The 27,402-nt window shown below is 39.7% G+C and overlaps 1 protein-coding gene across 5 annotated transcripts in view; it reads left to right on the top strand.

Moving 5' to 3' along the window:
• LOC124283726 (signal-induced proliferation-associated 1-like protein 1) overlaps window positions 1–27,106 on the top strand; it is a 108,603-nt gene extending 81,497 nt beyond the window's left edge. For 4 of the 5 annotated variants that reach the window (XM_046719749.1, XM_046719750.1, XM_046719747.1 and 1 more), the window contains 17 exons: window positions 208–314; window positions 580–714; window positions 971–1,068; window positions 1,803–1,948; window positions 2,213–2,327; window positions 3,023–3,273; window positions 3,576–3,725; window positions 5,020–5,306; window positions 17,414–17,472; window positions 18,007–18,385; window positions 19,150–19,285; window positions 19,834–19,996; window positions 20,382–20,569; window positions 20,890–21,038; window positions 22,814–22,946; window positions 23,845–23,941; window positions 24,442–27,106. In XM_046719749.1, coding sequence (XP_046575705.1) covers window positions 208–314; window positions 580–714; window positions 971–1,068; window positions 1,803–1,948; window positions 2,213–2,327; window positions 3,023–3,273; window positions 3,576–3,725; window positions 5,020–5,306; window positions 17,414–17,472; window positions 18,007–18,385; window positions 19,150–19,285; window positions 19,834–19,996; window positions 20,382–20,569; window positions 20,890–21,038; window positions 22,814–22,946; window positions 23,845–23,941; window positions 24,442–24,585 — 2,737 coding nt within the window. In that variant the 3' untranslated portion in view covers window positions 24,586–27,106. The remainder of the gene's footprint in view (window positions 1–207; window positions 315–579; window positions 715–970; window positions 1,069–1,802; window positions 1,949–2,212; window positions 2,328–3,022; window positions 3,274–3,575; window positions 3,726–5,019; window positions 5,307–17,413; window positions 17,473–18,006; window positions 18,386–19,149; window positions 19,286–19,833; window positions 19,997–20,381; window positions 20,570–20,889; window positions 21,039–22,813; window positions 22,947–23,844; window positions 23,942–24,441) is intronic. The other variant, XM_046719751.1, reaches the window with a different exon arrangement.
• The last annotated feature ends 296 nt before the right edge of the window (window positions 27,107–27,402 follow it).

The raw sequence follows: 27,402 nt of genomic DNA, 5'->3' as shown, positions 1-27,402 counted from the left end.
ATGGTACATTGTGTGAACATTTTATGGTGTCCCTCACCATGATACTGCTGAAATATTATTAAAAGCTGTGTAAAACCATACACAGTCACTACAATAGTAAAGGTATTGGATTAAGACACAGTCATAATATGATGAGGATGTTTTTGAAGCAGAACTTACATCTATCATATGGCATTGAAATAAACTAATTTACTTGTCATCTTTCAGAGTTTCTGTCACAAGATCCAAAGATGTGCCACCATTTGGTCCACCCATACCTGAAAATGCTTCATTTACAAAATCAGCTGAATTTGTCGACTTCCTGCTTGCAAAAGGTTTGTGCTTCAATACATTAACAAAAGGGATAAATACAACCCTCCTTGGTATGAATAACATTTAATATCAGTCTAAAGGGAGACAATCCTTGAAATGAAAGAATCCCTTTTACCATTTAACTGTTACTCCTTCAAGTGGAGAACATGATATTCGCATACAGAGCTTAATCTGCAAAAAGGCAATATATATATATGCTTTGCATTTTTACACAAGAGACATTGAAATAATTATTTTAATCAGAATTTCCTGTTCTGTTGGTTTCAGTGATAAATGCAGAGAATGCAGCACACAAGTCTGACAAGTTCCGAGTGATGGCGTCACGTACACGCCAGGAGTACTTGAAGGACCTTGCAGCAAACTACAGCTCAGCAAATTCTTTAGACTCAGGATCCAAGCTAAGTAAGTGTTGCTCATTCAAAAACATTATGATAAAACTTTTAATATGTTTTCAAATAAAGTCAAAGCCAGATAATAAACACTCTCCATCTACTTTAGGAATTAATTTGGAGTTGCAAGGCAGTTTAAGACCTCTTTAGTGGTTCTTTTTAAGATTTGTGGTGTCCCCAGCCGTGATGTTGCTGTAATATTGCTAAAAGCGGCGTAAAACCAAACTCAGTCAGTCAGTTTCAGTTTTAAGATTTGAATTTTTCTCCAGGTAAGTTTGCGCTCGGCAGTGGACGGAAGAAGGAGAGAAGCAAGCAGAAAGTGGTTCCTGATCTGTTTGCTAAGGGCGGCATTGTCTGGAATGTGCAGGTAAGTCACACTGACAGTCAGTGTACTGTGTCTGAGTAGGGTCTTCATGTGACAACTGCAGTATGGTTTCTCAGTTGGTCAACACAGTATCATTGATATCAGTGTGGACAAGTACGAAAAGATACACACACCTATAGATACCATGTCGCACCACATCACACCACACCACACCACACCACATCACATCACATCACACCACACCACACCACATTACACCACACCACACACCACCACACCAATCTTGGGACACAATGCTAAACCCCACTTTCCTCATCCTAACTTTTTAAGATCTGGATATAGCCAAACTGGTAATGCCCAATTCCTTTGAACAAGCATGAACTGTATGTGAGTCTGTCTGAATGTGTTCTTCATTACACAACGCCATTTAGAAAGCTTTCAAATGTAACGTGTTATATTTGGGATTGCACTTTCTTAGTAAAGTACAGATTTCTTGTACTTTTGTTGGTTCGAGTCCCATCCGTTATTCAAACCCACACCCTCACACCCTCCGAGTCAGGCATCTAATCACCAGCACACAAAGTCAGCCGCAGTGGCTGAGCAGGCTAGACGGCTGACTTTGTGTATTGGTGATTAGTTGCCTGACTCTGAGTGTGTGGGTTCGAATCCTGGATGGGACTCAACCCAACAACAGTACTAGAATCTGTACTTTACTAAGAAAGTGTAATCCCAAATTAAACATATGTTATGAATGTGTCCTTGTTGGTGTTGTGCAGATCGAGGACTACAGCAACGCGTCACAGGTGGAGTGCCTGTTGGCAATGGCGGCTGACACTGTGGTGCTGATGGAGGAGGGAAGCAAATACATCATCTTCACCATCCCCTGCGGCACCGTCATTGGCTGGACGTTACAGGGCTCCAGGTGAGTGATGGAACTGGCAACAGTAGAAATACCTTCCAGGAAGAAGACTTTATTTGGGATATTTAACTTGAAATGAAATGTTAGCGCAAGGGTAGATCACCTGATCACAAGGGTCAGCAAGTTTTGGCATTTTGCTGCTCATTGCCTGAGTAATATATTGTCAACAAAAGTCTTTTGTAAGGTTATATTTTGGAAAAATCAGATTTTCTGTTGTTTGGATTAGTTTTTGTTGAGATTTTATGTCACACTTTATTTTGTTTTCAGTTTACGTCTGTACTTCAACCAAGGAGAGTTCGTTCTTCTTCGACCAATCAGTGGCGAGCGGGAGGAGATGGATGAAATAATCAGTCGTCTGTCGGCCATTACACAGGGGTCAGAGGTAGGTCATGTGACTTCTTCAATTACACAAGTATGCGTACTCATATCCTCATCAGGTGTCATTGAATATGCTTTTGTTCATAGCAGAAGTAGTATATAGACAAGTAGCATATATCTTTTAAGGAACTACCCATCTAATGATAAGTAAGGATGCGGTATTTAGATCACCAGCAGGGGATTTCAGGTGGAATATGGCTCAGGGGTATAAGCATCATTCACATTCAATTTCCTACAGTGTACCATATATAATGTCCATTCAGAAAGCCCCTAGATATCTTGTAGCTTGAGTACTGCTCAAAGTCCATTATTAATATCTGGGTTAGAATAAACCTGTTACAGTTGTAAGAGAGATTAGTGTTTTTGTTTGTTTGTTTGTTTGTTTGTTGTTTAATACCACACTCAGCAGGATTCCAGCTATATGGCAGTGGTCTGTAAATAATTGAGTCTAGACCACACAATCCAGTGATCAATAGCATGAGCATCGATCTACGCATTTTGGTTACGATTACATGCGTCAGAGACTAGTGTGATCTGGTGACTTGGTTCATGCATGCTATCCTATCCCGACATTGTAGATCATTGGACTTGATGTTAATCACAGAATTATCTGGTCCAGAATCAATTATTTACAAACTGCCATCATACGGCTTCAAACAAACCACTTTCACTCACTCACTCACTGCCTTGTATCTGCAGACACTGGAGATCAACCTGCGTCGGAACGGCCTGGGTCAGCTCGGCTTCCACATCCAGTCCGAGGGCATTGTGACGGAGGTGGAGGAACATGGGTTTGCCTGGTCCGGTGGGCTCAGGAAAGGCAGCCGATTGGTTGAAATATGCAAAGTGGCCACAGCCACACTCAATCATGAACAGATCGTAGATCTACTCCGGACATCACAGCCTGTTAAGGTGGTGGTTGTGCCCCCTCTTGAAGATGGATCACCAAGGTGAGACAACTCTTGATGTCAATAAATTCTCAGATTCATAGATTTCCATTATGTACAGCTATTTATCGATAAAATCTGAGAAAATTCAAAATGTTTTGTTCCTTGTGTCGAGGATTAAGTTTCAGTCAATAAACTCTGATATATTGTAAATAGATCGTAACAAAAAAGATGACATGTAAGCAAATCAACACAAGTTTGAAGTAGACTGTAGATAATCAGAGTTTCAGGTATTAAGATTGAGAGTGCTACAGGATGAGTTTGAGAGCCGGGTTGACGTTAGTTTTGTCGGTTACTATTCACAGAGGCTTCCTTACCCTCAACTCGCACTTCCATTATTCCTCCATGGGGGCTCTGAATGCCCTTATTCTCTCTGAGCGTGTTCACACTCAGAAAGAGACTAAGTACAACAGCCAGAGAAGCTCCCTAACACTGCCGTTACAGAAAAAGTCTAGGTACTCGTCATCCTCATTTCATCTCATTGCCACATCGCTCACAGCTTGTGCTAATGGATAACACCCCCACCTTCAAAATGGAACTGTCCTTTTCTTCATTTTGGTGTTGATACATTGGATAGATAGGATATTTGGAATATTCTATTTCTACTAAAAGGGGATGATTGCTTATATCTTGCTTGCCCTGCTGTTACATTAGTAGATGTTTGCCATGTTTTACTAGATTTAGTTACGTCTTTTCTTTCACCCGTCTGCCTCCCTGTCCTGCTTGTCACTTCATTCTTCATCCTTCATTTTCATTTGCCTTGCCGCCGCCATCATCACCATTCACAGCTATTATCTGTGTTGTCATGGTGATTGAATGATGTTTCATGGATTGCTAATTTCTGCATGGTTTATTCAAACAGTTGTTTTATTTTCTTACTTGGTGAGCAGGAGTTCTTCAAATTTGATTCAGTTGCATTTTGATTTTGAGGGTAGACTTTGTTTCTTGTTTTGCTGATGTTCAAGACCAACAAGCAGGGTGAAAACTTAAAACATTGTTTCAATGACTGTTATGTGCAATACTGAGAGTTGATTTTTAAAGCTGTATGTGAGAAAACAGCCATTAACATAGTGCTAATTCACAAAACAAGAAAAGAGATTCATCTGACTTTAACACTGAATGATTTATTTTCAGTTTCTTTGTTTTTGTTTTGTTGTTGATCAATATTTGTTTATAGGTACATGGGTTTGTCAAAATAAAAAAACTACCTTCACCTGAAGGAATGCTAGCACGTTCAAGAAAATGCTTACTTAAGGCTTTCTCTATCTCTGTGCTTTTAACGTGAAGCTAGATTTTTAAAGATAATAGATGTGACTTTAAGTAAAAGAAAAATGTAAATTGTAAACTGAAGGTTTAAGAAAGTAGCTTGATTCGTTCATATGTTTAAAGATGACTGAACATCTAGCCTGCATGATGAGATTTTACTTATTTTGAAGTGTCCCCATAGTGACTCTCCTTAGACCCCCAGTGTGACTCTGCATGTTGTCACGTCATCAATAGAATAGAATGAATAGATCATAAACAAATGTTTAACTGTTATTGAAATTTAAAAGTTAATTATTTTTTTCTACAATTATCATAAGTGACACATAATGTGTTGTTATGGAAAGGGGCTTTGTTATAAATGATTGTTGGTTTTAACACCATTTTGTAATCGTGAATGATCTTTGCACAGTTTTAATGTTTTGAAGTTGATTATCCAATACGATTTGGTATCACCAAGGATGATAAAATGTTTTGGATTTACAGAGGAGGCGGCGACATGAAGACCCCATCTCCACGAAGTATCGTGGCGTCACAACATTCGTCAGATTACGAACTGAACAATCGTTACCCGACTCACGCATACACCGACTCGACACTGTCGTCTGGTCGGGGTTCAGATGATGGTCGATTGTCCCACTACAGTCAACCTCAGCAGGATGTATATGAGCCATATCGCACAAGGGGAGGCAACCCTGATGGTCACGTTAGCTCCGGGGACGAGTTACATTCTAGAAGTGGATCACATGATAGCTCAGATTATTCTCTCTCGGGTAAGTAATTAGTTGTGATGTGTTACAAGTGATCTTGAAACTGAAACACACAGGTCTGTCCACACAGAAATGAATTGTTAAGTCAGTATATGGCCACAAGGGATCACTCAATGATCTATAAATTTTGTTTATACACACAGTATCAGGTTTACAGTCAGAAAGTCCGCACAAGTTAAGGTTTGTTCTCACAGTGAGTCTGGTAGTATCAACTTATTGCATACGACTTGTAGTAGCAATGAAAATCATAACGACTTTGAGTTTTATGAAGTTCTTAACTCGCATCCAACTCATATCTCGTGAGATTCACATGCAAGATTCCGCAACATGGATATGTCACGTGGAGAAGAGACACTAGCATTAATGGCAAGACTGCATCACAGTCACTGAAAAAAAAGCCTTAAACGATGGGTGTTTGTAACGGGATTCTCAAGTGAAACAATGTTCAGTTTCTCTACTGGCAACATCAAGTTTCTTCAGTCGTGTGTCTGGCATGATTTCAACACAGACACAGGGATGTCTCTCAGGTTAACACAGAGCTAAGAGCTTGCAACTTGAAGTAGGAATTAGGACAAGTCCTGTGTCTTACAACTCCATGAAAGTGTTATGATTTGTTCTGTCATTGCAACTGTGTTGCAAACTACAAGTTTATACTACAAGTCACACCATGAGAATGCAGTGATGGTAGCAACAAGTAGCAGGCCCTAGAATTATTTTTAGTCTGTTCACAAATGTTCATGATCTTGTCACTATTGAATGTCTTGGAAGATGCTTGTCTCTGTGCTTAAACCTGGATTAATGTTTGAAATATGCAGGATTTCTGTTTCTTCAAACTGATATTTCAAACTTGGCAAGTATATCAGAAACAAGTAACCTCTAAAACACTTACATCTAGTCATCTAGAAATAGTCCCATCCAGAAACTTCCTGAATGATCAAGCCCGCCACGGGGGCAGATAACTACAGTTCTAGCACAAAACCACTCTGGAAAGCTATACTTGCTGTCTACAGCTGTTCAAATCTGGCCACAACAAGACTTGATATATTTATCCCCCTGCTTACAAAGTAATGGGGATATATAGTGTTCATTCTGTCCTCCTGTCCATCTGTCCTTCCTTCCATCCTTCCATCCCTAAACTTTGTCAGGAGTATATCTCTTAAATTTTACATGCTAGGTTCACCAAAACTTAATAATGGCCAACAAATGTGCCTTTAGCTATTCTAAAATTTATCAGAATTTAGTTTTTGCTGTTTCTATGAAAAACACCACTTAGTGCAAAATATGTTTGATGGTCCGGAGCATATCTCTGAAGCTATTCATGCTAGGTTCAATTATTAATGTAATCAGTAAATGGCAAAATTATGTAACAAATGTATAAAGTCTAGTAGAGTCAAGGAGAAAGTCTTGTGAGCTGCTGATCCTTGTCACATTATATATATCAATATCAGTCATTTCCATGTCCCAAAGTGGGAAGCGGGGTATGTGAACTGTGCTCACTTCTACACTTCTTTTACTTGTAGTTTAGTCAAATGGTTGATGCAAGTGATTGTATTCGAGTTACTTAGATCTTAGTCATGATATCAATCACAGGATTGTCTGATCCAGGATTTGTTTAAACACCACCTCATATAGCCGGAATATCACGTGGCATTAAGCATCCAACAAACCAACGATACTGCCTGGGTTTGTGCCCTGATTGAAGTGGCCCAGACAAAACATTCTGATCTGTTTATCAGGACATTTGCTTCCGGAGATACAAGATAGTCCTGAAAGAATATTAGCATAAGATGATGCTTATGTTATCTATATGATAACCTGTTCAGTAAACTTGATAACAGTTCAATAAATATGGAAATTAGATGACCTGGCAGGAACTACTTTTAGATAGGTTGTCCTATGAGTACTAAAAGATGGTTTAGGAAATTCACTCAATCATTGTATTTATCCACAGTTTCTTGAGTTACTTTAGTGAGAGAACATGAATTATGTTTATAATGACACATGATATAGAAATTATTACCCAAGCATGTTTTCATCATGAATGTATGGACAGAAGTGAGTGGTGTCGCCAAGATGAACTCTACCAAGCCAGCTATTGTTCCTAATGAATGTCAGTATATCCTGAGATTGCATTGAGTTACAAAACTGTCAATATTTCATGCATCATGGAATCTTTGTGGCAGTAGAACATGTGAATATGAAGGATCACAAAACTTTTGGAAGCCATCAACAAACCTTTGATCAACAGAGACCAAGGGTGTTGCATGCCACCATACTTCATAAATTAGCACCCCATCAGCTTGTTTTTACTGTTTTTAAAACCTAATCCTTCCTGTTTATTGGCTTCTTGGCCCGTGCTGTTTGTTATTCTTACTCCCCACCTGGCCTCATCCAATTATGTACCACGGGATCAGGTGGACAGTTTTGCTGACTTGGTTGACACATGTCATCGGTTCCCAATTGTGCTGATCGATGCTCATGCTGTTGATCACTGGATTGTCTGGTACAGACTCGATTATTTACAGACCGCCGCCATATAGCTGGGATATTGCTGAGTGCGGCGTAAAACTAAACTCACTCACTCACTCAATTATGTACCAACCGTCTCTATGGTGTAGTGGTTAGAGCGGAAGGCCATGGGTTCAATACCCAGCCGCTTCATACCAAAAGACTTTATGGTATGGTACTTGTTGGTCCCTGCCTGGCACTGAGCATTAATGGGTCCAACAAGGACTGGTCGGCTCGGAATCAGTATAATGTGTCTAAGTGGGGTTTTCATGCTTAACTGCGGCATGGTATCTCAGTGGGCTAGCACTATAAAACCAGCTTAAGTCTGGGCTAGTACAAGCACCCAAACATACACACGCATGCACGTTGTCATATGAGCGAAATATTCTTAAGTATGACGTTAAACCACATGTCACCAATTATGTATCACTTGCTATTTAATGACATGCTGTTGTTATTGTTAATCTTATGGTTGTAACATCATACAATGTATATGTCAGGGTAGAGACTCCGATTGCAATCTCTACCCTGACATATATATACTTCTCAACACTTGGTTGTAGTCACTTGTAGCTTGATAACAGCGTAAGAATCTACACTAAAACATTGCTCTATGCAATAAACAAGAAGTTGTTATCCATTAAGTCACATACTTTATTATTGTTACAATTTCTTTTCATGATATATGACAGGAAAAAAACATTAAGCTGAAAATTCATTGCCAAATGTTTGAAATTTTCAGGTGCTTAATCCAAAACATCCGCCCACCCACATTCTTTGTATGTTTTTGTGGCAATATCCATTCTAGCATAATACACTACTCAAAACAGACAAGGAACATTGTGATCCTTTCATGTTACCATTGATAATCTGACACATTCTTCTCTTCTTTTGAGTAGCACATGTTTTCTTGGGATCATAATTCCAGCCATACACAACTATATATTTTTTAACTCTTATTAACACATTAATGTTGGTAACATTGCAACAGAATCATTTAACCATACTGCTCGACACCTCTCTATTACTGTCAGTGAAGTTTGGTATGAAGAACACATGTGAGAAATGGTGGGGAGCTCATTACCAAAGCATGACTAATGCTCCGACAGTAAAAGTGGTATTTTATGTTATAGCGAGGAATGCTTGTGTTATAGTGAGGTATATTTATGCTATAGTGAGGTTTTTGATGCGAGGGTGCAATTTGTGCCCTGTTGGAAGTCTGCCTGCTTTGAGAATCACATCCCAGTATAACTACTTTCAGACTCATAGTATGTCTTGCATTCTGAGTTTGTTGTCGATCCTAGCACTGCAGTCATGAGTAAGTACGTCGGGACACATGGGCAGGTTTTACAGTGGAGGGGAACTGGTTTACATAGGACACACATACTATCCTATTCCTAAAGTATTCCACCAGAGTTAAGTTAATTTCTGAAATTGGAATTTTCTGAACTATGAGTATTTGATGTAATCTGTTTCTGAAGATTTCTACTTTGTGATGTTACAAAAGTGCAGATCTGCCGGTTTTGTAACACATGGCTATTTATAACTTTTAAATTGTATCTCTATTTGAAAAGCATCATTGTTTCGATACCAGTATCATCAGAGATTTATTCTTATGCCAGTTTGCAAAATATCCCTTTGGTAATTGACGTGATGGGTACCAACAGGCAGGAAATGTTAACAGGCTGCGGTCTAGTTGTGGAGGATGTAGAGTGTTTTTATTGGATGTAGCATGTGGGGGATAAGCCTAGTGTTGATGTTGAGCCAGGAGGTGACAGGACACATAGCTGTAGCGTGATGCTGTATCCTTGTCCTTCACCCAGTCTGGCCTTTATTCTCTTCTTTCCTGTCCACTGTCTTCTTTGGTCACATCCTCACTACCCCCTTTCCAAGATGACCCTAATACACTCCCCAGTACACATCTATTTCCCAATGTGACCCCCATCCTTTTACCCCGACATGAAAAGTACCCATCCCCCAAATACACCCCAATCTCTCCAGATGAAACCTCTCATGTTCCACAATCCAATGCCCTCAAGTCACAGATGACTCCTACCCCACCCTGAAACCTAGTGTTGGGAATTGGTTAAAATCTCATAATTGATGATTGGTTCATTACAACCGATCAATCATCGAAAATAATTGGTTAGCGTCATTTATCAAATGTTCCTGTTTTCTTTGTTAATGCACACACAAAAAATAAAGAAAAAATATGTAGTAATTTGAGTCTTTTGCAAATTGCACAAAATTCAATGGCAAATTTCGCATATTCAAAAGGATGATTAGTATGTTAAGAACACAGATTTCCTGGATTCTTTAAGATAAATTCAATCATGACTTAGAACGAGCTTGTAATGCTTATGAAATGTAAATTTAATGACACAGACAACACCTACCTTGTGTAAAATATTGTTGATGCAAACAAGTGTTCCCAAATTGGTTGTGTTCGATTATGAGAAAACACAATCGATTGCTTGGTCGTTTAGGCACTGCGACCAATCTTCGATTATTTCAATTAATCGGACCACCACTACTGAAACCACCACTTCCCACAGATGCTTCCTACCCCACCCCCACCCCACCCATCACCTCCCCAGTTGAGCTCTACTCCACCCCAAAACTCTGCCTCACCCAACCTCCCCCAGAAAGCCCCTTCTCCCCAGAAGACCACCCTCAATTTCCCATCTGTGACCCCAAACTCCCAAGACAACCCCCATCCCCTTCCCACCTCAAAATATGTCTCCCCCAAACAACACCTACAACAGATGCATGCAAACCATTATGCCCCCTCCCAATTGCGCAGATCGATGCTCATGCTGTTGATCACTGGATTATCTGGTCCAGACTCGATTATATACAGACTGCCATCATAGCTGGAATATTGCTGAGTGTGGCGTTAACCTAAACTCACTCACTCACTCACTCATTATCCACCCCAAGCTCTTATTAACACACCACCTATCATCTAGAACCCTTCCATTACAATGTCACTATAACAAAAATATATGATATCTTCTTAACAACTTGTTACAGCTTAAAGTTTCTTACAGTGAACATTAAAAAACTGTTTTGCATTTATGGACCAAAGTTATCCGGATAATTGTCAAGAAATCTCCTAAAGAGAATTTGTCATCTCCCCCAACACAGCTAGTCACCTGCTTACACTAAGATGCCTGAGTTCAAATTTGATTTTACACACAAAAAAATGTTAATGATGCATCACAGGCAAACAGCTTACACAGCAGTTCACTGATAAATTGTATCAAGAACAAATTTTGTTAGCAAATACTCAATGATATTAATGTCATTGTAATGTTTGTGAATTGCTTGAGAAATTTAAGCAATTGCCTGATCCATCATACCAATGGAAGGCTATTCTGACAATTGATATCGGCAACTCTGCCTCATCCCCCCCCTCCCTCCCTCCCCCCCCCTCCCTCCCCCCCCAACTGTACTCGGTGACAGGCGTTTACACGGCCATCATGCACTTCTATTTCACCTTGAGCTCAGGAGAACTTCACCTGGTCACAGGTTGTTCAAGGCTGGCACTGAGCCAGGAGACTATTTGGCAGAAATGTTATTCTCGTGGGATTTGAAAAGCTCAAGGCTTTGAGTGACGGCTCATTTTGATCACTTTCAAAGGCACATGCAAACTTTTTGATGTGTGCCTGTACATACCTGCATTGGCTACAGCATGGGTTATTTATCTAGTATTGTGTTGACGGGGAGCTGAATGGGGACAGCAGGTTCGTGGGGATTTGCATTCAGGTAGGACAACTCTTTTCTCACTCATCAACAATGGGGGGAGACCTGTCAGGTGCAAATTGTTGTGAGTAGTGAAAGTAGGCATCACACAGGTAGGCATCACACAGGTAGGCATGTTAAGGTCTTATGTTTTATCTGGCCTGTATGGATTCTTAAATGTTTTTGCTTAATTTTTGCTTCATGAAATTGTGCATTTTGTCGTGATATGAACGGGTAGAATATATAGGTTGACATCAGTGTGTTGTTTGCAAATATTCTGTGTTGAACCCCTTGTACATGTATGACATTTATACTATGAACCAGCTTCAAGAAAAAGATAAACTTATTTTGAAACGTCAGTTGGCAGAAAAAGGTCATTTTATTACTGTTGTAACGAATGAAAATATTAGGGAACAGTCAAACATGGACGCTGTGTGCCAGTGATGGTATTTGAAAGTCTTAAGCTTGCTAATGCAGCAGTAGAAATTGGCACTTGTCCTATAATCTTTGCCAAACTGCTCAAACGTTTGGTATCATAAGAACTAGCCGAAATTTGCTTTTTTAAGGACTTAAAATTATAATTAGGACCGAAAATGTTAGTTCTCATTACTGTGAAATATAAATAGTGCAACCATTGTTATTTCGTTTGTTCACCTCACGTAACTGACATTGTTGAAGACGGATTCAGTGGTGTGTGACCTTCGAGAGACATGTAATCGGGCACTTTTCTTCTGTGGGAGCACGGGGCTGGGTCGTTCCCTTAACATGCAAGGAATGCACCGTGTCAGCATCGAAGGCTTTCAATAATTTAGATGATTATCTGTACATTGGTCAGTCATGTGGGACGAGTTGATTGTTTACCTGAGTGAGTAGACTCATGATTAATTTACATGCAATAAATCAATATTATTTCTGTAACGTTCATGGGTTTTAAGGCAGTAGTGACATTCACTCGGTATTCGTGTCAGTCATGTTTAACAATGTTTTGGAGCATTTTTAACTGTGTTGTTGTCGCTTCGTGACTGGCTAGGATTAGAGGACTTCTAGAAAGGTAGGAAGACACTAGGACTGTATGTTATTATCGGTATACCAGTATTCCGCAATATGCTTTTCAAATGAAACATATCTTAATATTTATTCTGAGAACCGGTAGATTGGGTAGGGAACATGTATGAAGTTTTTGTTAGTATCTTTATGGTGTATATTAAAATCTACACAGTTTCATTCACAACAAATGTTTTACTTTGTTATTCAGTGGCAAAATGACATACTATAAAGCTATAAATTTATATTTAAACAAAGAAAATAGAATCAGTGACTATGCAACTTAAATTTTAGCTTGCTGTTATCAGAACCATAACATGTATGTTTAGGGACTTATAATATAGAAAATAGGATCGACATGTACAAATAGTGTCACCTACTATCAAACGCCTAAGTTCTCAATATGTCGCAATACGGGTACCCGAATCGCGATATATTGCAGTACAATCTATTTGCCAATACAGATCCCTAGAAGACACATCATAGGTTTGTAGTCATGCTCATGCTGGTGTTTTTTTTATTTAAATCAGGATTTATGTAAATATGCTCAAATTTGACTTCAAGTGTTAGTCAAAATTCCAAATTTGAAATAAAACAAAAATATTAATTTGGTCATAATTTCGTACAATGGTTTGCTCATGGTGACTTGTGTTTCACTGAGAACAGTGCCAGTAAAGAGGACAAGACATTTATTATAATTCTACATGATTGCTCTGAATGCAATATTGAGATTCAGTGTTAAAATATCTCTGAAATTATGAAAATTATAACTTTGAAAAATACCAATTGTTAATAAATTAAGTTGTTTGCCTGCCATGGAGTGGATCTGAAATAAATTATTGTAACGACTGTTCTCAACATAGCAAATAGAAATTCGTCTAAGGAACACGTCTTTGTTCAACATTATGTGTTCCTGATTAAACTGACACTCAGTGATATGACTGAAATATTGTTTAGAACGGTGTTAAACTCGAGTCACTGCCTTTCCATTTCTGATCCTAAGCTCTATGTAATTTGATCAAAAGCTTTATGATCAGGTTTGTGTAACAGAATCTACTTAGTGTATAAGAAAGTCCTGTGTTCTTGATTCGTACTGGTGAAAGTTTCATATTGTTGAAAATTCTGGATCCCTTTTAACAAAGCGATCTTAACGCTAAGATGATGAAAATCTCATACGTTAACATAGACTGGCGACAGACATGGTATGGAGAAAGTTTTGTGAAACAGTCCGGTTTCTATTCTTTTAGGTCTTTCAGGTTATGTACCATGTCAATTTATTTGCAATTTGTTCTTAATCAAATACTCATTATGTGATTCAAATGCTCAGTCTGTGATTTGTGAATGTCAAACTCTTCCATTCATGCTATAGGCTTTCCCATTGTTGCATACAAGCTAAACTGAGATTAGAATGGAGAGGCAAACAGATACGATTCTGTAGGTAATTATTGACTGTGCTGGCCAGACCAGCTATTTGCTCTGCCACAGCAATGAGAGCTAGCGTAAGTGTTGACAGTTGATAGATTGAGTATAGAGGTGGCTGTGTCATTACCCCAGATGAGTTATCTAGCCGACGCCCTGGCTTAGGTCGGGCTGACTTTGCGACAGGTCATGTCAATTCTTTCTAATTGATTTATAGACACCATAAACTTGAGGTGAGGTCATATAAAAAGTATCACATTTTTCAGTGCTGGAGTAGACTGCACTGGTCTGTGATGGATTGTTCTAGGAGTAAGATTAAGATAAGTCATGGGAAGATTATGCCTGATTTAGGTGGATTATACTGCTGCTATGTATGGGGTAGAGAATGCTAGAAGTGGAGTGGATTATGGTAGGTCTTGGGTGGATTATGCATGATGTGGGATGGATGTGGGGTGGATTATGATATGTCTTGGGAGGATTATGCTTGATGTTGGATGGATTATGGTAGATGTAGGGTGGATTATGCTTGATGGATGGATTATGGTAGGTCTTGGGTGGATTATGCTTAATGTTGGATGGATTATGGTAGGTCTTGGGTGGATTATGCTTGATGTTGGATGGATTATGGTAGGTCTTGGGTGGATTATGCTTAATGTTGGATGGATTATGGTAGGTCTTGGGTGGATTATGCTTAATGTTGGATGGATTATGGTAGGTCTTGGGTGGATTATGCTTAATGTTGGATGGATTATGGTAGGTCTTGGGTGGATTATGCTTAATGTTGGATGGATTATGGTAGGTCTTGGGTGGATTATGCTTAATGTTGGATGGATTATGGTAGGTCTTGGGTGGATTATGCTTGATGGATGTATTATGCTTGATGGATGGATTATGGTAGGTCTTGGGTGGATTATGCTTAATGTTGGATGGATTATGATGGATGGATGTTGGATGGATTATGGTCTTGGGTGGATTATGCTTAATGTTGATGGATTATGGTAGGTCTTGTGGATGGATGGATTATGCTTGATGTTGGATGGATTATGGTAGGTCTTGGGTGGATTATGCTTAATGTTGGATTATGCTTAATGGATGGATATGGTAGGTCTTGGGTGGATAATGCTTGATGGGTGGATTATGGTTGATGTAGGGTGGCGTATGCTGGATGTATTGTAGATTATGGTGGATAGGTTGAGTATGGTAGGACTAATTTGGATTATGTGATGTGGGATGGATTATTCTAGGATAGGTATGGATTATACTAGGTCTGATTTGGATTGTGCAAGGGTGGGTTTTGTTAAATGGAAGGTGGATTGTGCTCCGTTTAAGGTGGATTATTCTAGCTTGTGTGGATTGTGAAGTAAGATTGGATTAACTTTGAGCCTAAAATGGATTATATGTGAACATGTTTAAACATAAGTGGATTATGCTAGATATTAATTGGAATCTGTCAGTTATAGGTTTCGATGGATTATACTTGATATGGTGTAGCTAGTTGTAGCTTGGAATATACTAGAGTGAGTGAGTGAGTTGGAATTAGTACTCAGCAATATTCCAGCTATATGGCGTCGGTCTGTAAATAATCGAGTCTGGACCAGACAATCCAGTGATCAACAGCATTAGCATCGATATACGCAATTGGGAACTGATGACATGTGTCAACCAAGCCAGCGAGCCTGACCACCCAATCCCGTTAATCGCCTGTTATGACAAGCATGGGTTACTGAAGATTGTAACCTGGATCTTCACAGGTCTTGGAATATACTAGATATTGTTTGGATTATTTTAGATATAGTTGGGATTTTGATAGTTTGTCATACAGATCCTGAAGCAAATATAGCCAAGAAAGACCACACTAGTCTAGAAAATGTGGCAAGTCTAGATTTCCACAGCTTCTGAAAATGAAGAAAGTCTCTGGGCTCCTTTTCATTATATATTTTTTTTTTTACTATGAACTTTTTTTCTATAAAATATGTTCATTTCAGAGACTAGTTGTTAGTCTAGGATTATGATAACTATTGGGTGGATTATACAATGAATATTTGGTATCATCACAGATATAATTGGGATTATGCTAGTTATTTGTTAGTTTATACTATATTTGTTTCAGATTGAGCAAATTATTGGTGTATTATATCAGGTATAGTTTCAGTTTGGATTATGTTTGGATTATACTAGTTAGGGTTAAGCTGGGTGTGGAGATGATTATTCTTGGACACTGGCATTAGGGGTGGGCGATAATACCGGTTAACCGCTATATTGCAATTCGAACTTCACAATACGATATATTGCGGTATACTTTTCGGAAACCGGTTCACCCAATACTGATCGGTAATGTTTGTCATGTAGTCAAAACTACTAGTACGATTTGTATTTCCTTTATATTATTATACATTGATAGTTTTGAGAATGTTTAATGGTCATATGATTGCATTTGCGTGACTTTTAAACCATATAAATAAAAAGAAATAGATTGCAATTGGTACTGGCAATGGTTGCAAGGATAGACAAACCAATATGGCGGACACCGCTACAGACGCCACTCGAGTTCCAAACTTTAGAGCGAAGTCTTCAATTTGGAAACATGTTGAATTGATCTCTTGCACAATCACATCTGAGCCCTATCAGTGGCCAGTGGCATTGTTTCAAAAGAAAGGAAACAGTAATTTCAAAACCCTGTGTTACACTTTCACAATATATTGCAATACACCAACACATATCGCAATATATCGCAATCCGTAAAATTTGTCAATACCCAACCCTAACTGGTATATTTGACAAAGATGGACGCGTCAGGCTGGACAGGGATTGATAACACTGGGATTTCATGTTTATCTATGTATCCCATCTAATATCCAGTATGTTTGTGACGCACAGCTGTTTTATGTGTCTAACATTTATGTGCAGAAATGATATAACTACAGGAAAACACACAACGTGATGACAGGGAGCAGTGTATCATCTGTAGGTGCTGCTTCCTAATTACGTTAAGTGTGGGCACACAGAAGTATTATAATAACAATAATAATAACAATTCATTTATATAGCGCCTAGTATCCATCTGACTAGTTGCTCACTGGACGCAATTATGCCAGGATTAGCTGTTCAGTGTTCTGCTTGCTTAAATAAAGCAAATAGACAATCACAATCATTTTAGAAACTAACGATGATTATATGATTCTCCAAATCAGTAGATCGATGCTCATGCTGTTGATCACTGGATTGTCTGGTCCAGACTCGATTATTTTCAGACCGCTGCCATATAGCTGGAATATTGCTGAGAGTGGCATTAAACAACAAACCAACCAACCAAATTAATAAACATTCTGATTTTTACCTGGGTGCAGCTCCTTCAGGTTAATCAACCGAACTACAATGATGCTCTTTTCTTGCAGGAAGTGGCAATAAACAGTGGAATCACCGCGGCAGTGTCCAGGGTCAGGCAGCCACACAGGTCAGTGACAATGCTGCTCTCAGGATCACATTGTTGTAGACTAAATGTACTTCAGGATGTTGTGTTTCTTCCAAATGTCCATAAAACATAACAAGATATAATATATTCTTATGAATCTGAATCTCTTCTTAATTGATGAAATCCCCTGTTTCAGCTCTTAACACATACAAAGTGTTACTGGGAGATTTTGCAGGAGTTAGTTTTTGGCAGCTTCTTTCGTAATTTTGGGGCGGTGGGGTAGTCTTGTGGTTAAAGCGTTCACTTGTCACGCTGAAGACCTAGGTTTGATTCCCCATATGGGTATAATGCGTGAAGCAGATTTCTGGTATCCCCTGCCATGATATTGCTGGAATACTGCTCCCAGTGGCATAAAACCATACTCACTCACTCACTCTTTCGTAATTTTAAGAAATCTGTACAATATACAATATGTACAATTCATACAGGTGCACACAGAAACATTATGCAAATATTTGACATCATGATTTGATAAACAGGGTGTTCCAGATATTAATGGCCATCTGATTCATGTAGGTTGGAAGGAGAGGAGAGCCTTCATCGGGGATGGAGGCAGTATCCCAGAATTCCTACCTTACAAGCACAGAGAGTATCTACAGTCAGACGTCAGGCTCGTCCAACTACGGCACCCAGCGCCGCAACTACCACCAGATGGACTACTCCTACACCGGCCTCCCCCTAACTGGCAACATTGCGCTGGAGTTACTGAAGCAGACGCAGAATACGAAGTACCTCCTTCGTCAGGGCAACGAACAGCAGCAGGATCAGCTACCAACTAACTCAGCAACCAACTTGAGTCAGATCAGTGAGGGGTCGTCCTACTCCAGTGGTTCCTCACAGATTCATCCAGGTCACAAGAGTCACAGTGACAACAGGCTCAACAATCTCAATAAGGGTTAGTTTAGTAAACAAATCATGTAGAGATTTCAATTTTAAGCTGCCGATATTTTTCCTGTATTCAGCTTTCGGCTTAGGTTGTCGTACAGACCCTGAAGCAAATATATCCAAGAAAGCCCACGCAAGTCTAGAAAATGTGGCAAGTTTAGATTTCCTCAGCTTCTGAAAATGAAGAAAGTCTCAGGGCTCCTTTTCATTATATTATATTATTTTTTACTGTGAACTTTTTTCAGTAAAATATGTTCATTTCAGAGACTAGTTGTTAGTCTACTTTCGGCTCTGCAGTGTCATTTGTTAGTTTCCCAGAAAAGTGTTACCAATGAGGCTGAAAATTCACATGCTCATTCCAATTAGTGATGAAACCTGATTTTCAATGCGTAGTCAGCATGCTCAGTATTTTCACAGTATTCATCTGTCCCCTTATTACTAAACTGTCTTAGTGTAGTGGATGGAGTGTTTGCTCTAAGAGCAGCATGTCAATGGTTCATACCGAAAGATATCAAAGTTACTTATTTACGTGCCTGGTACTCAACATTATTACTGGACCACTTTGTGTAAGTATAATGTGTCTGAGAGTGTATCCAACTGAGGCATGGAAAGTAGACTCTCGTTAAACCAGATAAAGGCCAGACTTATACAAAGAGACCAACATGAGATCACCTCACCTCACCTCACCTCACAACAAACCAACCTGGTTATTTCTGTGGTCAGAAACCATCATGTGTTACAACAGCAACTGTATCTCCCATGTTTCTGTATCAGATGAGCCGATAGTGCCAAAACGGAAGGACTCCCTCCAAGCCCACAGTAAAGCCAGCAAGTTCTCCCAGCACAAGAAGAACCAGTTAGACGTGTCCCCCCTCAGCAGCAACAACAGCAGCCCACGCTCCTCAAACAAGTATGTTTGCAACTCCAACACTGTTTTAACTAAGTCATACCTCAGAAATATGACTACGAAACACTAGGCCATGGCTGTACAATGGCTGGGTTCAGTTGATTCAGTGGTAAACCTGGCAAACATCTGTGAGTATGCATCATAGACGTTTCCTTCTGAGTAACAACACCTGTTGCACCATGAACAACAAGTTGAACAATATTTTAAGTCTCTGTATCTGTTTGCTGACTTATCAGGGATAATTCCGCCAGTTTATCAAATACTTTCATCAGTTGAACTCTATATGTTAGCTTTTCTAATTTGTGATGCTTTTAGACAATCATTTTGGGGTAAAGGCCCTTCAGTTTATTCCATCATACATTTCTAAGACCCGTCCTAGTCCATTTCTTATAATTAAAACCTGCTTTTATACAAATAGTCTCCAAGCCAGGTTTATGTTTATTGCCCTAGTTCTGTCATATTTCAAATATATTTGCTGTAAATATATCAGGAATTTGTCTAGTTTTGTTATTTTTCTTGAAATGTTTTGACACACTCTGCTGATATTTCAGGAATTTGTCAGGCATGTCTTCCGAGGAGTCCCTGGCCACACGGCTCCGCCCCGGCGTCATGAACCACCTGCGGTCAGCCCGCACCACACCCAGTAACTTTCAGGAGGAGCTGATGAGGCTCATTGACCCAGACATCTCCGAGAAGGATCTTGCTACCTACACAGTAAGTGGAACTTCCCACAGTCAAAGAATTGCTAAAACTGAGTTCCAAACCAGGTATGCTACATGCAGATGAGAAACAACAAATACAAGATCCAAACACAGAGGAAAACAGCTTATGTTTGAGGTTTCTCAAGTAGCACTGGAGCAGTACACACTGAGTGAGTGAATGAGTATGGTTTTACGCTGCTTTTAGCAATGTTCGAGCAATATCACGTCGGGGACACCGGAAATGGGCTTCACACTTTGTACCCATGTGGGAAATCGAACCTAGGTCTGGCATAACGAGCAGAAGCTTTAACCACTAGGCTACCCCAAAGCCCCAGCATACAAAATCTAAAAGATCTTTGTCACTTTTACTTCATTGATTATGTTATCTGTGTTTTCAGGTCAAGGGCCCAAGTCAGCGACGCACCAAGAGGATACAGCGGACAATGTCTGATGAGAGCCTACACAGCACCAAGGGTACAATCAGTGCTAGAGATGTAAACCACATCGGCAGTGATGTCATCTTCACCACAGCAGTGCCAGCACATGTGGCAGCCACACAGCAAGATGAACTCTCTAAGGAACAGAGGTGAGCAGAAATTAGGTTCAGATAGGGTCATGTGATGGATGAGAGCAGATGATTTAAGATATATGACTGGGTGAGATGATGAACGAAATGTAACATAAGATGACATAACATATCTGAGACCAGGTATAATGTTACTGTTGGAGATAAGATGAGGTAATGAAATGTGATGATAAGAGATTTGATAATAATCTAATTCATTGTTCATTTAGATATTAACATATTATTACTTCCCATATTCCTATTCTTCATTCTTACACATTCTTCAGAACATGTCTTGTTTTAATGAATATTTATATTTGTAATGATTGTTTTGTCACCAGACTGTCTCCCAGAGCTGTTCTCACCTCCAAGTCCCGCCCACGAAGTCGCACAGCTGGAGAAGTTCGAGGCCACAAGGTTCCTCTCCCTGAGTCAACGGCTGGCCTAGACTGGTCTAATTTGGTGGATGTAGCTACAAAGGCCATTGAATGTGAGCAACAATTAAAGCTTTAAGTGTTCAAAGTACTGAACCTAAATATATTGATGTCACAAACTGATATTCCTGTACCTCAACTGTGGGACATCTATGAAACTGACTGTGTTACACAATAAACTGGAAAAAATATTAAAGGAGAGAAATATATGGTGTAGACAATATGTTAGTCTAACAAATTAAATTGAATACAGGAACTTATGGCGATTCCATATTCAACTTGTCTCTAGCAGACATAGTGAGTAAGTGAGTTTAGTTTTACGCCACACTCAGCAATATTCCAGCTATATGGCGGCGGTCCGTAAATAATCGAGTCTGGACCAGACAATCCAGTGATCAACAGCATGAGCATCGATCTGCGCAATTGGGAACCAATGACATGTGTCGACCAAGTCAGCAATTCTGACCATCTGATCCCATTAGTCGCCTTTACGACAAGCATGGGTCACTGTTTGGGTTGGTTGATTTGTTATTTGATGCCGCACTCAGCAATATTCCAGCTATATGGCGACGGTCTGTAAATAACCGACTGTGGACCAGACAATCCAGTGATCAAGTGCATAGGTATCGATCTACGCAGTTGGGATGTGATGACATGTGTCAACCAAAACATCAATCCTGACCACCCGATCCCGTTAGCCCCTTTTACAACAAGCATGGGATGCTGAAGACCAATTCTAACCCTATCATTTTTATAGTAACAAATAAACCCATTTAAATGAAAAGAATCCCCAGTCAGATGGGAAATTCAGAACCTGAGGGAATCTAAACTTGCTTCATTGAGGGCTTTAGCATTGCCTGGAGGCCAGGCAGTAGGGAAAATAATGTGGTTCAGGGACTGTGAAACAGACAAGGGAGTATACTGAAGTGTAATTTGCAAGTGAAATGTCATATAGATCATCTTTTCCAAACATGTTTGTTAGCCACGAAGATATAATTGTTAGTGGAGAGCCAAAGTACAAATTACAACCTGCTTGTTGACTAAGATCTACCTCATTATAAGGCATTTTGGGGAAAGTTTTATTTCAAACATTTTTTATAATTACCATGCCTTCATAAGTGAATGTATTGTATAAACACAACTGTTTGGGTTGATAACTACAGATGTTATAACGAGGATGGTTGTGTTTAGTTGTGTTATAGTGAGTTTCATGCATGACTGCATCCCATACAATCATTATATGTAGAAGCTGAGGATAAGGGTGCAGTCAGGCAGGTTTAATAGAGCAAAGTGTTACATGATGCACCTGGGATGGTTGACAGGTGTGTCTCTGTCTAACACAGCTGATGATGTGAGCTTTGTTTATGTTATCTTAATTGTGATTTTATGAAGGTGTTTACATGAAATAGTCGTACATTATGACATACTAACAACTAAATCTAACTATGTCTTTGAGTAATGAGTCAGGATAGGTATAAAATAATATTTTTAAACTTAAGAATACATTTTGTTCTGTTTTGTGATATCTTTTAACTTTTTTGTTACTTGGTTTATAAATTGTGTACGAACACAAAATATTATTTTAGCCTTGGTCTTGGTATAGAGAATGTAACCTGTGTCTTATGTTTATTGAGAGAAAACAGCAATACTTATGTTAATATATCAGTATCGATATTTTGATGAGGAAGTATTTCAGGAAAAAGTTGTTCATTTGTTGTACTTTCCTCATTGTTTGAGGCACTAGGAGTGGAGATACACAGCAAGTATGTCCTGACTACTTGGGTCATTCAGCTTGAAAAGAAAGTCTCTTTCATGTAATGTTTTGTGTCAGGTGACTTGCCAGATGGAAGTGGGATGGATGTACAGAATGAGCCACAGTCTAGGGTGTCCAGGGACCTCTCAGAGGATGTGCCCCGGCCCCGTCCCCCTACCCCACAGGACAGTGTACTAGGGGCCACGTCAAGGTCAGTACTACTGGGGCACTCCAGTACCACCCCCCACACACATAGACATAACAGACACCTACAGATGGACACACGCAAACACATGCTTGCTCGTTCTCTCTCTCTTCTCTTCTCTTTTCTCATGCTCCCTCTCTCTCCCCTTCTCTCCCATCTCATGCTCTTTCTCTCTCTTCTCTTCTCTCATGCTTCCCTCTCTCTTATCTCGAGACCGCCTCCGTGGTGTAGTGGTTAGAGCGTCCGCCCGGAAAGCGGAAGGTCGCAGGTTCGATCCCCGACCGCGTCATACCAAAAGACGTAAAAATATGGTACTTGTTGGTCCCTGTCTGGTGCTCGGCATTAATGGGTACAACAAGGACTGGTCGGCTCGGAGTCAGTATAATGTGACAGAGTGGGGTATTCACGCTTCACTGCGGCGTGGTATCTCAGTGGGCTAGCACTATAAAACCAGCTTCAGTCTGGGCTAGTACAAGCAACCGCACATACACAAACACACGCATGCACGTCGTCATATGAGCGAAATATTCTCAAGCACGACGTAAAACCCAATTTCACTTCACCTCACCTCTCTTATCTCACATCCCTCTTTCTCTCTAACACTCGTTAGAATGGTGGATCTGTTTTCATGATGTAAGTAACTGATCAAGCAAATGTAGGTTATCAGATGGTGAGTCAGATACATCAGAAAGGGAGTACGTACATATATACTGAACAACATTAGAAACGCACCACCCATATAATACGAAATATCCCCGTCAGACTGAAATGTACTCATGATATCTGAGCATCGTCGGCGCATTTTAGTGTGGTGCGTTTCTAATGTTGTTCAGTATATATGCTATGACACTGTACACGTGCTGTATGTAGAGGTGTTGTCATATCTACATGTGATGTGTTCCAGCAACATGTCCAGCTGGCGGTCAGCTGGTCTCAGTCCGCAGCAGGTGGTGGAGGAGCTGGAGATGAAGGTGGTGCAGCTGCAGCAGGACCTGGATAAGGTGAGCTACAACTTTATGGATACTGTCAGGATCAGATGAACACATGAAACATTATTCAAAAACAACTTTTTATTATTTGTAAAAATGTTTCATGGCTATGAAAGGACTACCATGTTTTGAAACATTGCTACTTTCTAGACAGTGTTATCCATAATTGTGTCTTCATGTATTTCAACTTGAATATGAAAGACTCCAGAATTAGATGATCATTAGTTTGAATCCAAGATTCAAATGGTATGATCTTCGGTTTGTCAGCTTAATGTCTTTGCCACTTTGGGGTTTTTTTAGGACGTGAAGCCATAATGAACTGAAATATTCTTCATAGTAAAAGTGAACCAAGTTTTTGAACTTGCTAACTATTGAATTACTGTGATTAGAAATATGATTTCAAGAAAACTCTGTCTGCCCAGTGATGAAAGCATAAGGGGAATGTCTAGATACTATACTGTAGTCATGATACTAAATTACCTTGAGGTGAAATGTCCTTTGTCTGGTTCCAGGAGAGCCGAGAGAAGTCTGCTCTTGAGACCGAGGTTCAGCAGCTGAGATCGGACAACGTCCGTCTCCAGGAAGAATCTCAGACAGCAGCGGCACAACTACGCCGCTTCACAGAGTGGTTCTTCAACACCATCGACCGCCAATGACTAGCACGTCAGTGTGACTGGATCCAGCTGGAGTTCCAGCAGCTCTGCAGCGAGCTGAATCACCTGCAGAAGAATGAAGACTGCTGAAGTTATCTCCCCTAGGGAAGGGAGATAACTCTGAAATAAGGAAGAGGAAGTTTTGTGCTTTCTGATATGGCATAAGCTGCATAAAGACACAAGCATACGCATACTGGGGAGTAACTGTTGCTTTCAATGTCATTTGGATTGCAAATGGACCTTTCTGGAGTTTACAACCACAAAAACTCATATGTTTTGAAAATGACAAACTTTTCCTGAAAAAATGATATTGTTTATTCTATAATGGCGGATCATTCTAGTCCATGCTTTCTTCAGAAATGGCAACAAGGAAAAGTAAATTTGGACTTGTGGCAACAAGATAGAAACATTATTAGTTCTTGGTCAGAGGTGTGATTTCACCCCAGCCATTGAATTCCACTGCCATCTGAACAAGTATTTCAACAGAGAGAACTGATTTTACAACTCTGTTTGTGACTGGTCAAAAGAAAATTAACTTCCTATCTCTAGAATCCGGACAGCCTGGTACTTCTTATTTCCAGTTTGTTAAAAGTGTAGCATCATGCTCTCTTCACTGTACCATTTGCCGTGTGTCAACACCATATGTCTGAACCACATACATTGAAACCATAGGTTGTTCAACTGTTCAACCAGCCATTGCTGAAACCATTCTTACTGAAGTGATAATTAACAATGAACCAGTTGTCTCGGAAACCATCTGATGAAGAGGTCATTGTGAAATATTTGTGCAAGCAACCAGCCATTGCAGAAACAATGTTTTCTCAGTGAAAGTCATTGTGGCAAGTGCCCAGCAGCCAGCAGAACTGCAAGTCATTGTGCTCTTCCAAACTCCAGTCCGACATCTTGTCCAGTCACACTGCCCTTCCCAGGGAGGAAGGAGAACTATTTTGTGGGGATTGTAACCTAGGCATGAACCTAAGCGCTACCCATATGGGGATATACTACATTCGTCCATTGAGAGGAGTTCTATTTGGTGCAACATTTGTACAGGATTTTTGAAAGACGAGCTGCGATGTCCAAATTGTGTATAGTTGTCAGTTGTGCAGGTCAAGGCCATGTTTATATAGCCCATCTGCTCCCATGGCATGTGTTATGTGTACATTAACTCTTTATAACCTCATTGAAATGCCTCATAATATACTTTATCTGTAGACTTGTACTCATAGGTCATATTTCTTCAATTTTAGATACATGTACCAATACCATTTATATTTGCCATGTCTCTGGGCTTATATTTGTGAAGTGTTTTGACTAGATATTTTCATCTTTTGCAGTCCTATACATTTGTGTATAACTAAACCAGGAGAAACTTTCTTCAAGCCAGAAATAGAGAGTCTTCCTTTACTGTCTAAATAGAATAGTCCAGTTGATCTCGTACAGTATTGAACGTGTTGTCTGTGTACTTAACCCCTAGCTTGAGGATCCAGTTATGTAACTTTTTTATTGACTGACAAATTCTGCCTATCCTGGTACATTTAGATCAGTAGATAGTCTCTTCTGCTGAAACACTGCTGTGGTTGTTCTCTTTTAAGATCAAATAATTTCCTGAGGAACTTCCTGTCTGATCATCCATAATGGTAACGTAATGGTCACATTGAAATTACTCTCTGCCTCATGAATATTCTTGAAGATCATCCTTGTACATGAAAATTAACATCAGTGTAAATTATGTAGAGTAGAGTTATCCCTCATCAGAGTTGTTGCCCAACAGAGCTCGTAACAAGTTTCCATGGAAACCTGAAAATAGACAATGTACTACTTCTGGTCATGTTGTAAAATGCTGTGTTAAACTGGTCTCAGAATCTGTTTTCCATCCAAGTACAATACTCTTTATATAGTCAGTGTAAATAGTCTTACATTCTAACTTATACTTCCTTACACTTCTTCCCTTATGTCTTCTGTCTGTCAGGGAATGGTTTTGTAGGATGTATGGTGTTTAACAAACCACTGAACTATCCATACATCTATAGGCCAACATACAAGGATTGTCAGCTACCTGCTCAGCAGATGATATGCTGTTCCAAGTCAGCAGGAAATGTGTATTGAAACAGGAATGTGCCTCTATGCTGAGTTTCTATTGTATTGAATACAAAATACCCATGGAGTCAATACACCTATGGAAGGAAAGTACTTGTGAAAGTGAAAGAAGATAATGTTTCCTGATCGTAGAAAGAGGTTGTGACATTTCATCCAATGCAAAACAGGCATGTGTGATATGAAAGTACTATCTACCAGTGTGTATAAGTGTTCATACCACTGGTTACAATAATTCCCTTAAGTTAACTAAATATGGTTTGTTAGGGTGTCTAGTCATCATGTAGATGATGAAATACATACAATTGTATCCTGTAGCTGCCTTGTTTGCAAGATCTGGATCATATCATCCCTATTTGAATTATAGTAGGTCTAGTGATGCAGGTTGTGCTGTTTCATATAGAAGGTTCAAATCCATTTTTGCCCAAAATTATATTCTAGGTTTGTCAGCACCATAATCTTCCTCGATGGTTTCCTTGTCGTAAGAGGTGACTAATGGGATCGGGTGGTCAGGCTTGCTGACTTGGTTGACACATGTCATCGGTTCCCAATTGCGCAGATCAATGCTCATGCTGTTGATCACTGGATTGTCTGGTCCAGACTTGATTATTTGCAGACCGCCGCCATATAGCTGGAATATTGCTGAGTGCAGCGTAAAACTAAACTCACTCGATGGTTTCACCAAAGTGGTGAACGTCCGAGACTTGTGTCACTTAGGGCTATCCT

Source organism: Haliotis rubra, unplaced genomic scaffold, assembly GCF_003918875.1.
Source record: "Haliotis rubra isolate DU_JTF1 unplaced genomic scaffold, ASM391887v1 Scf32, whole genome shotgun sequence".
NCBI lineage: Eukaryota > Metazoa > Mollusca > Gastropoda > Lepetellida > Haliotidae > Haliotis > Haliotis rubra.
Note: the sequence above shows the minus strand (reverse complement) of the source record. Positions and strands in the feature narration are given on the sequence as shown.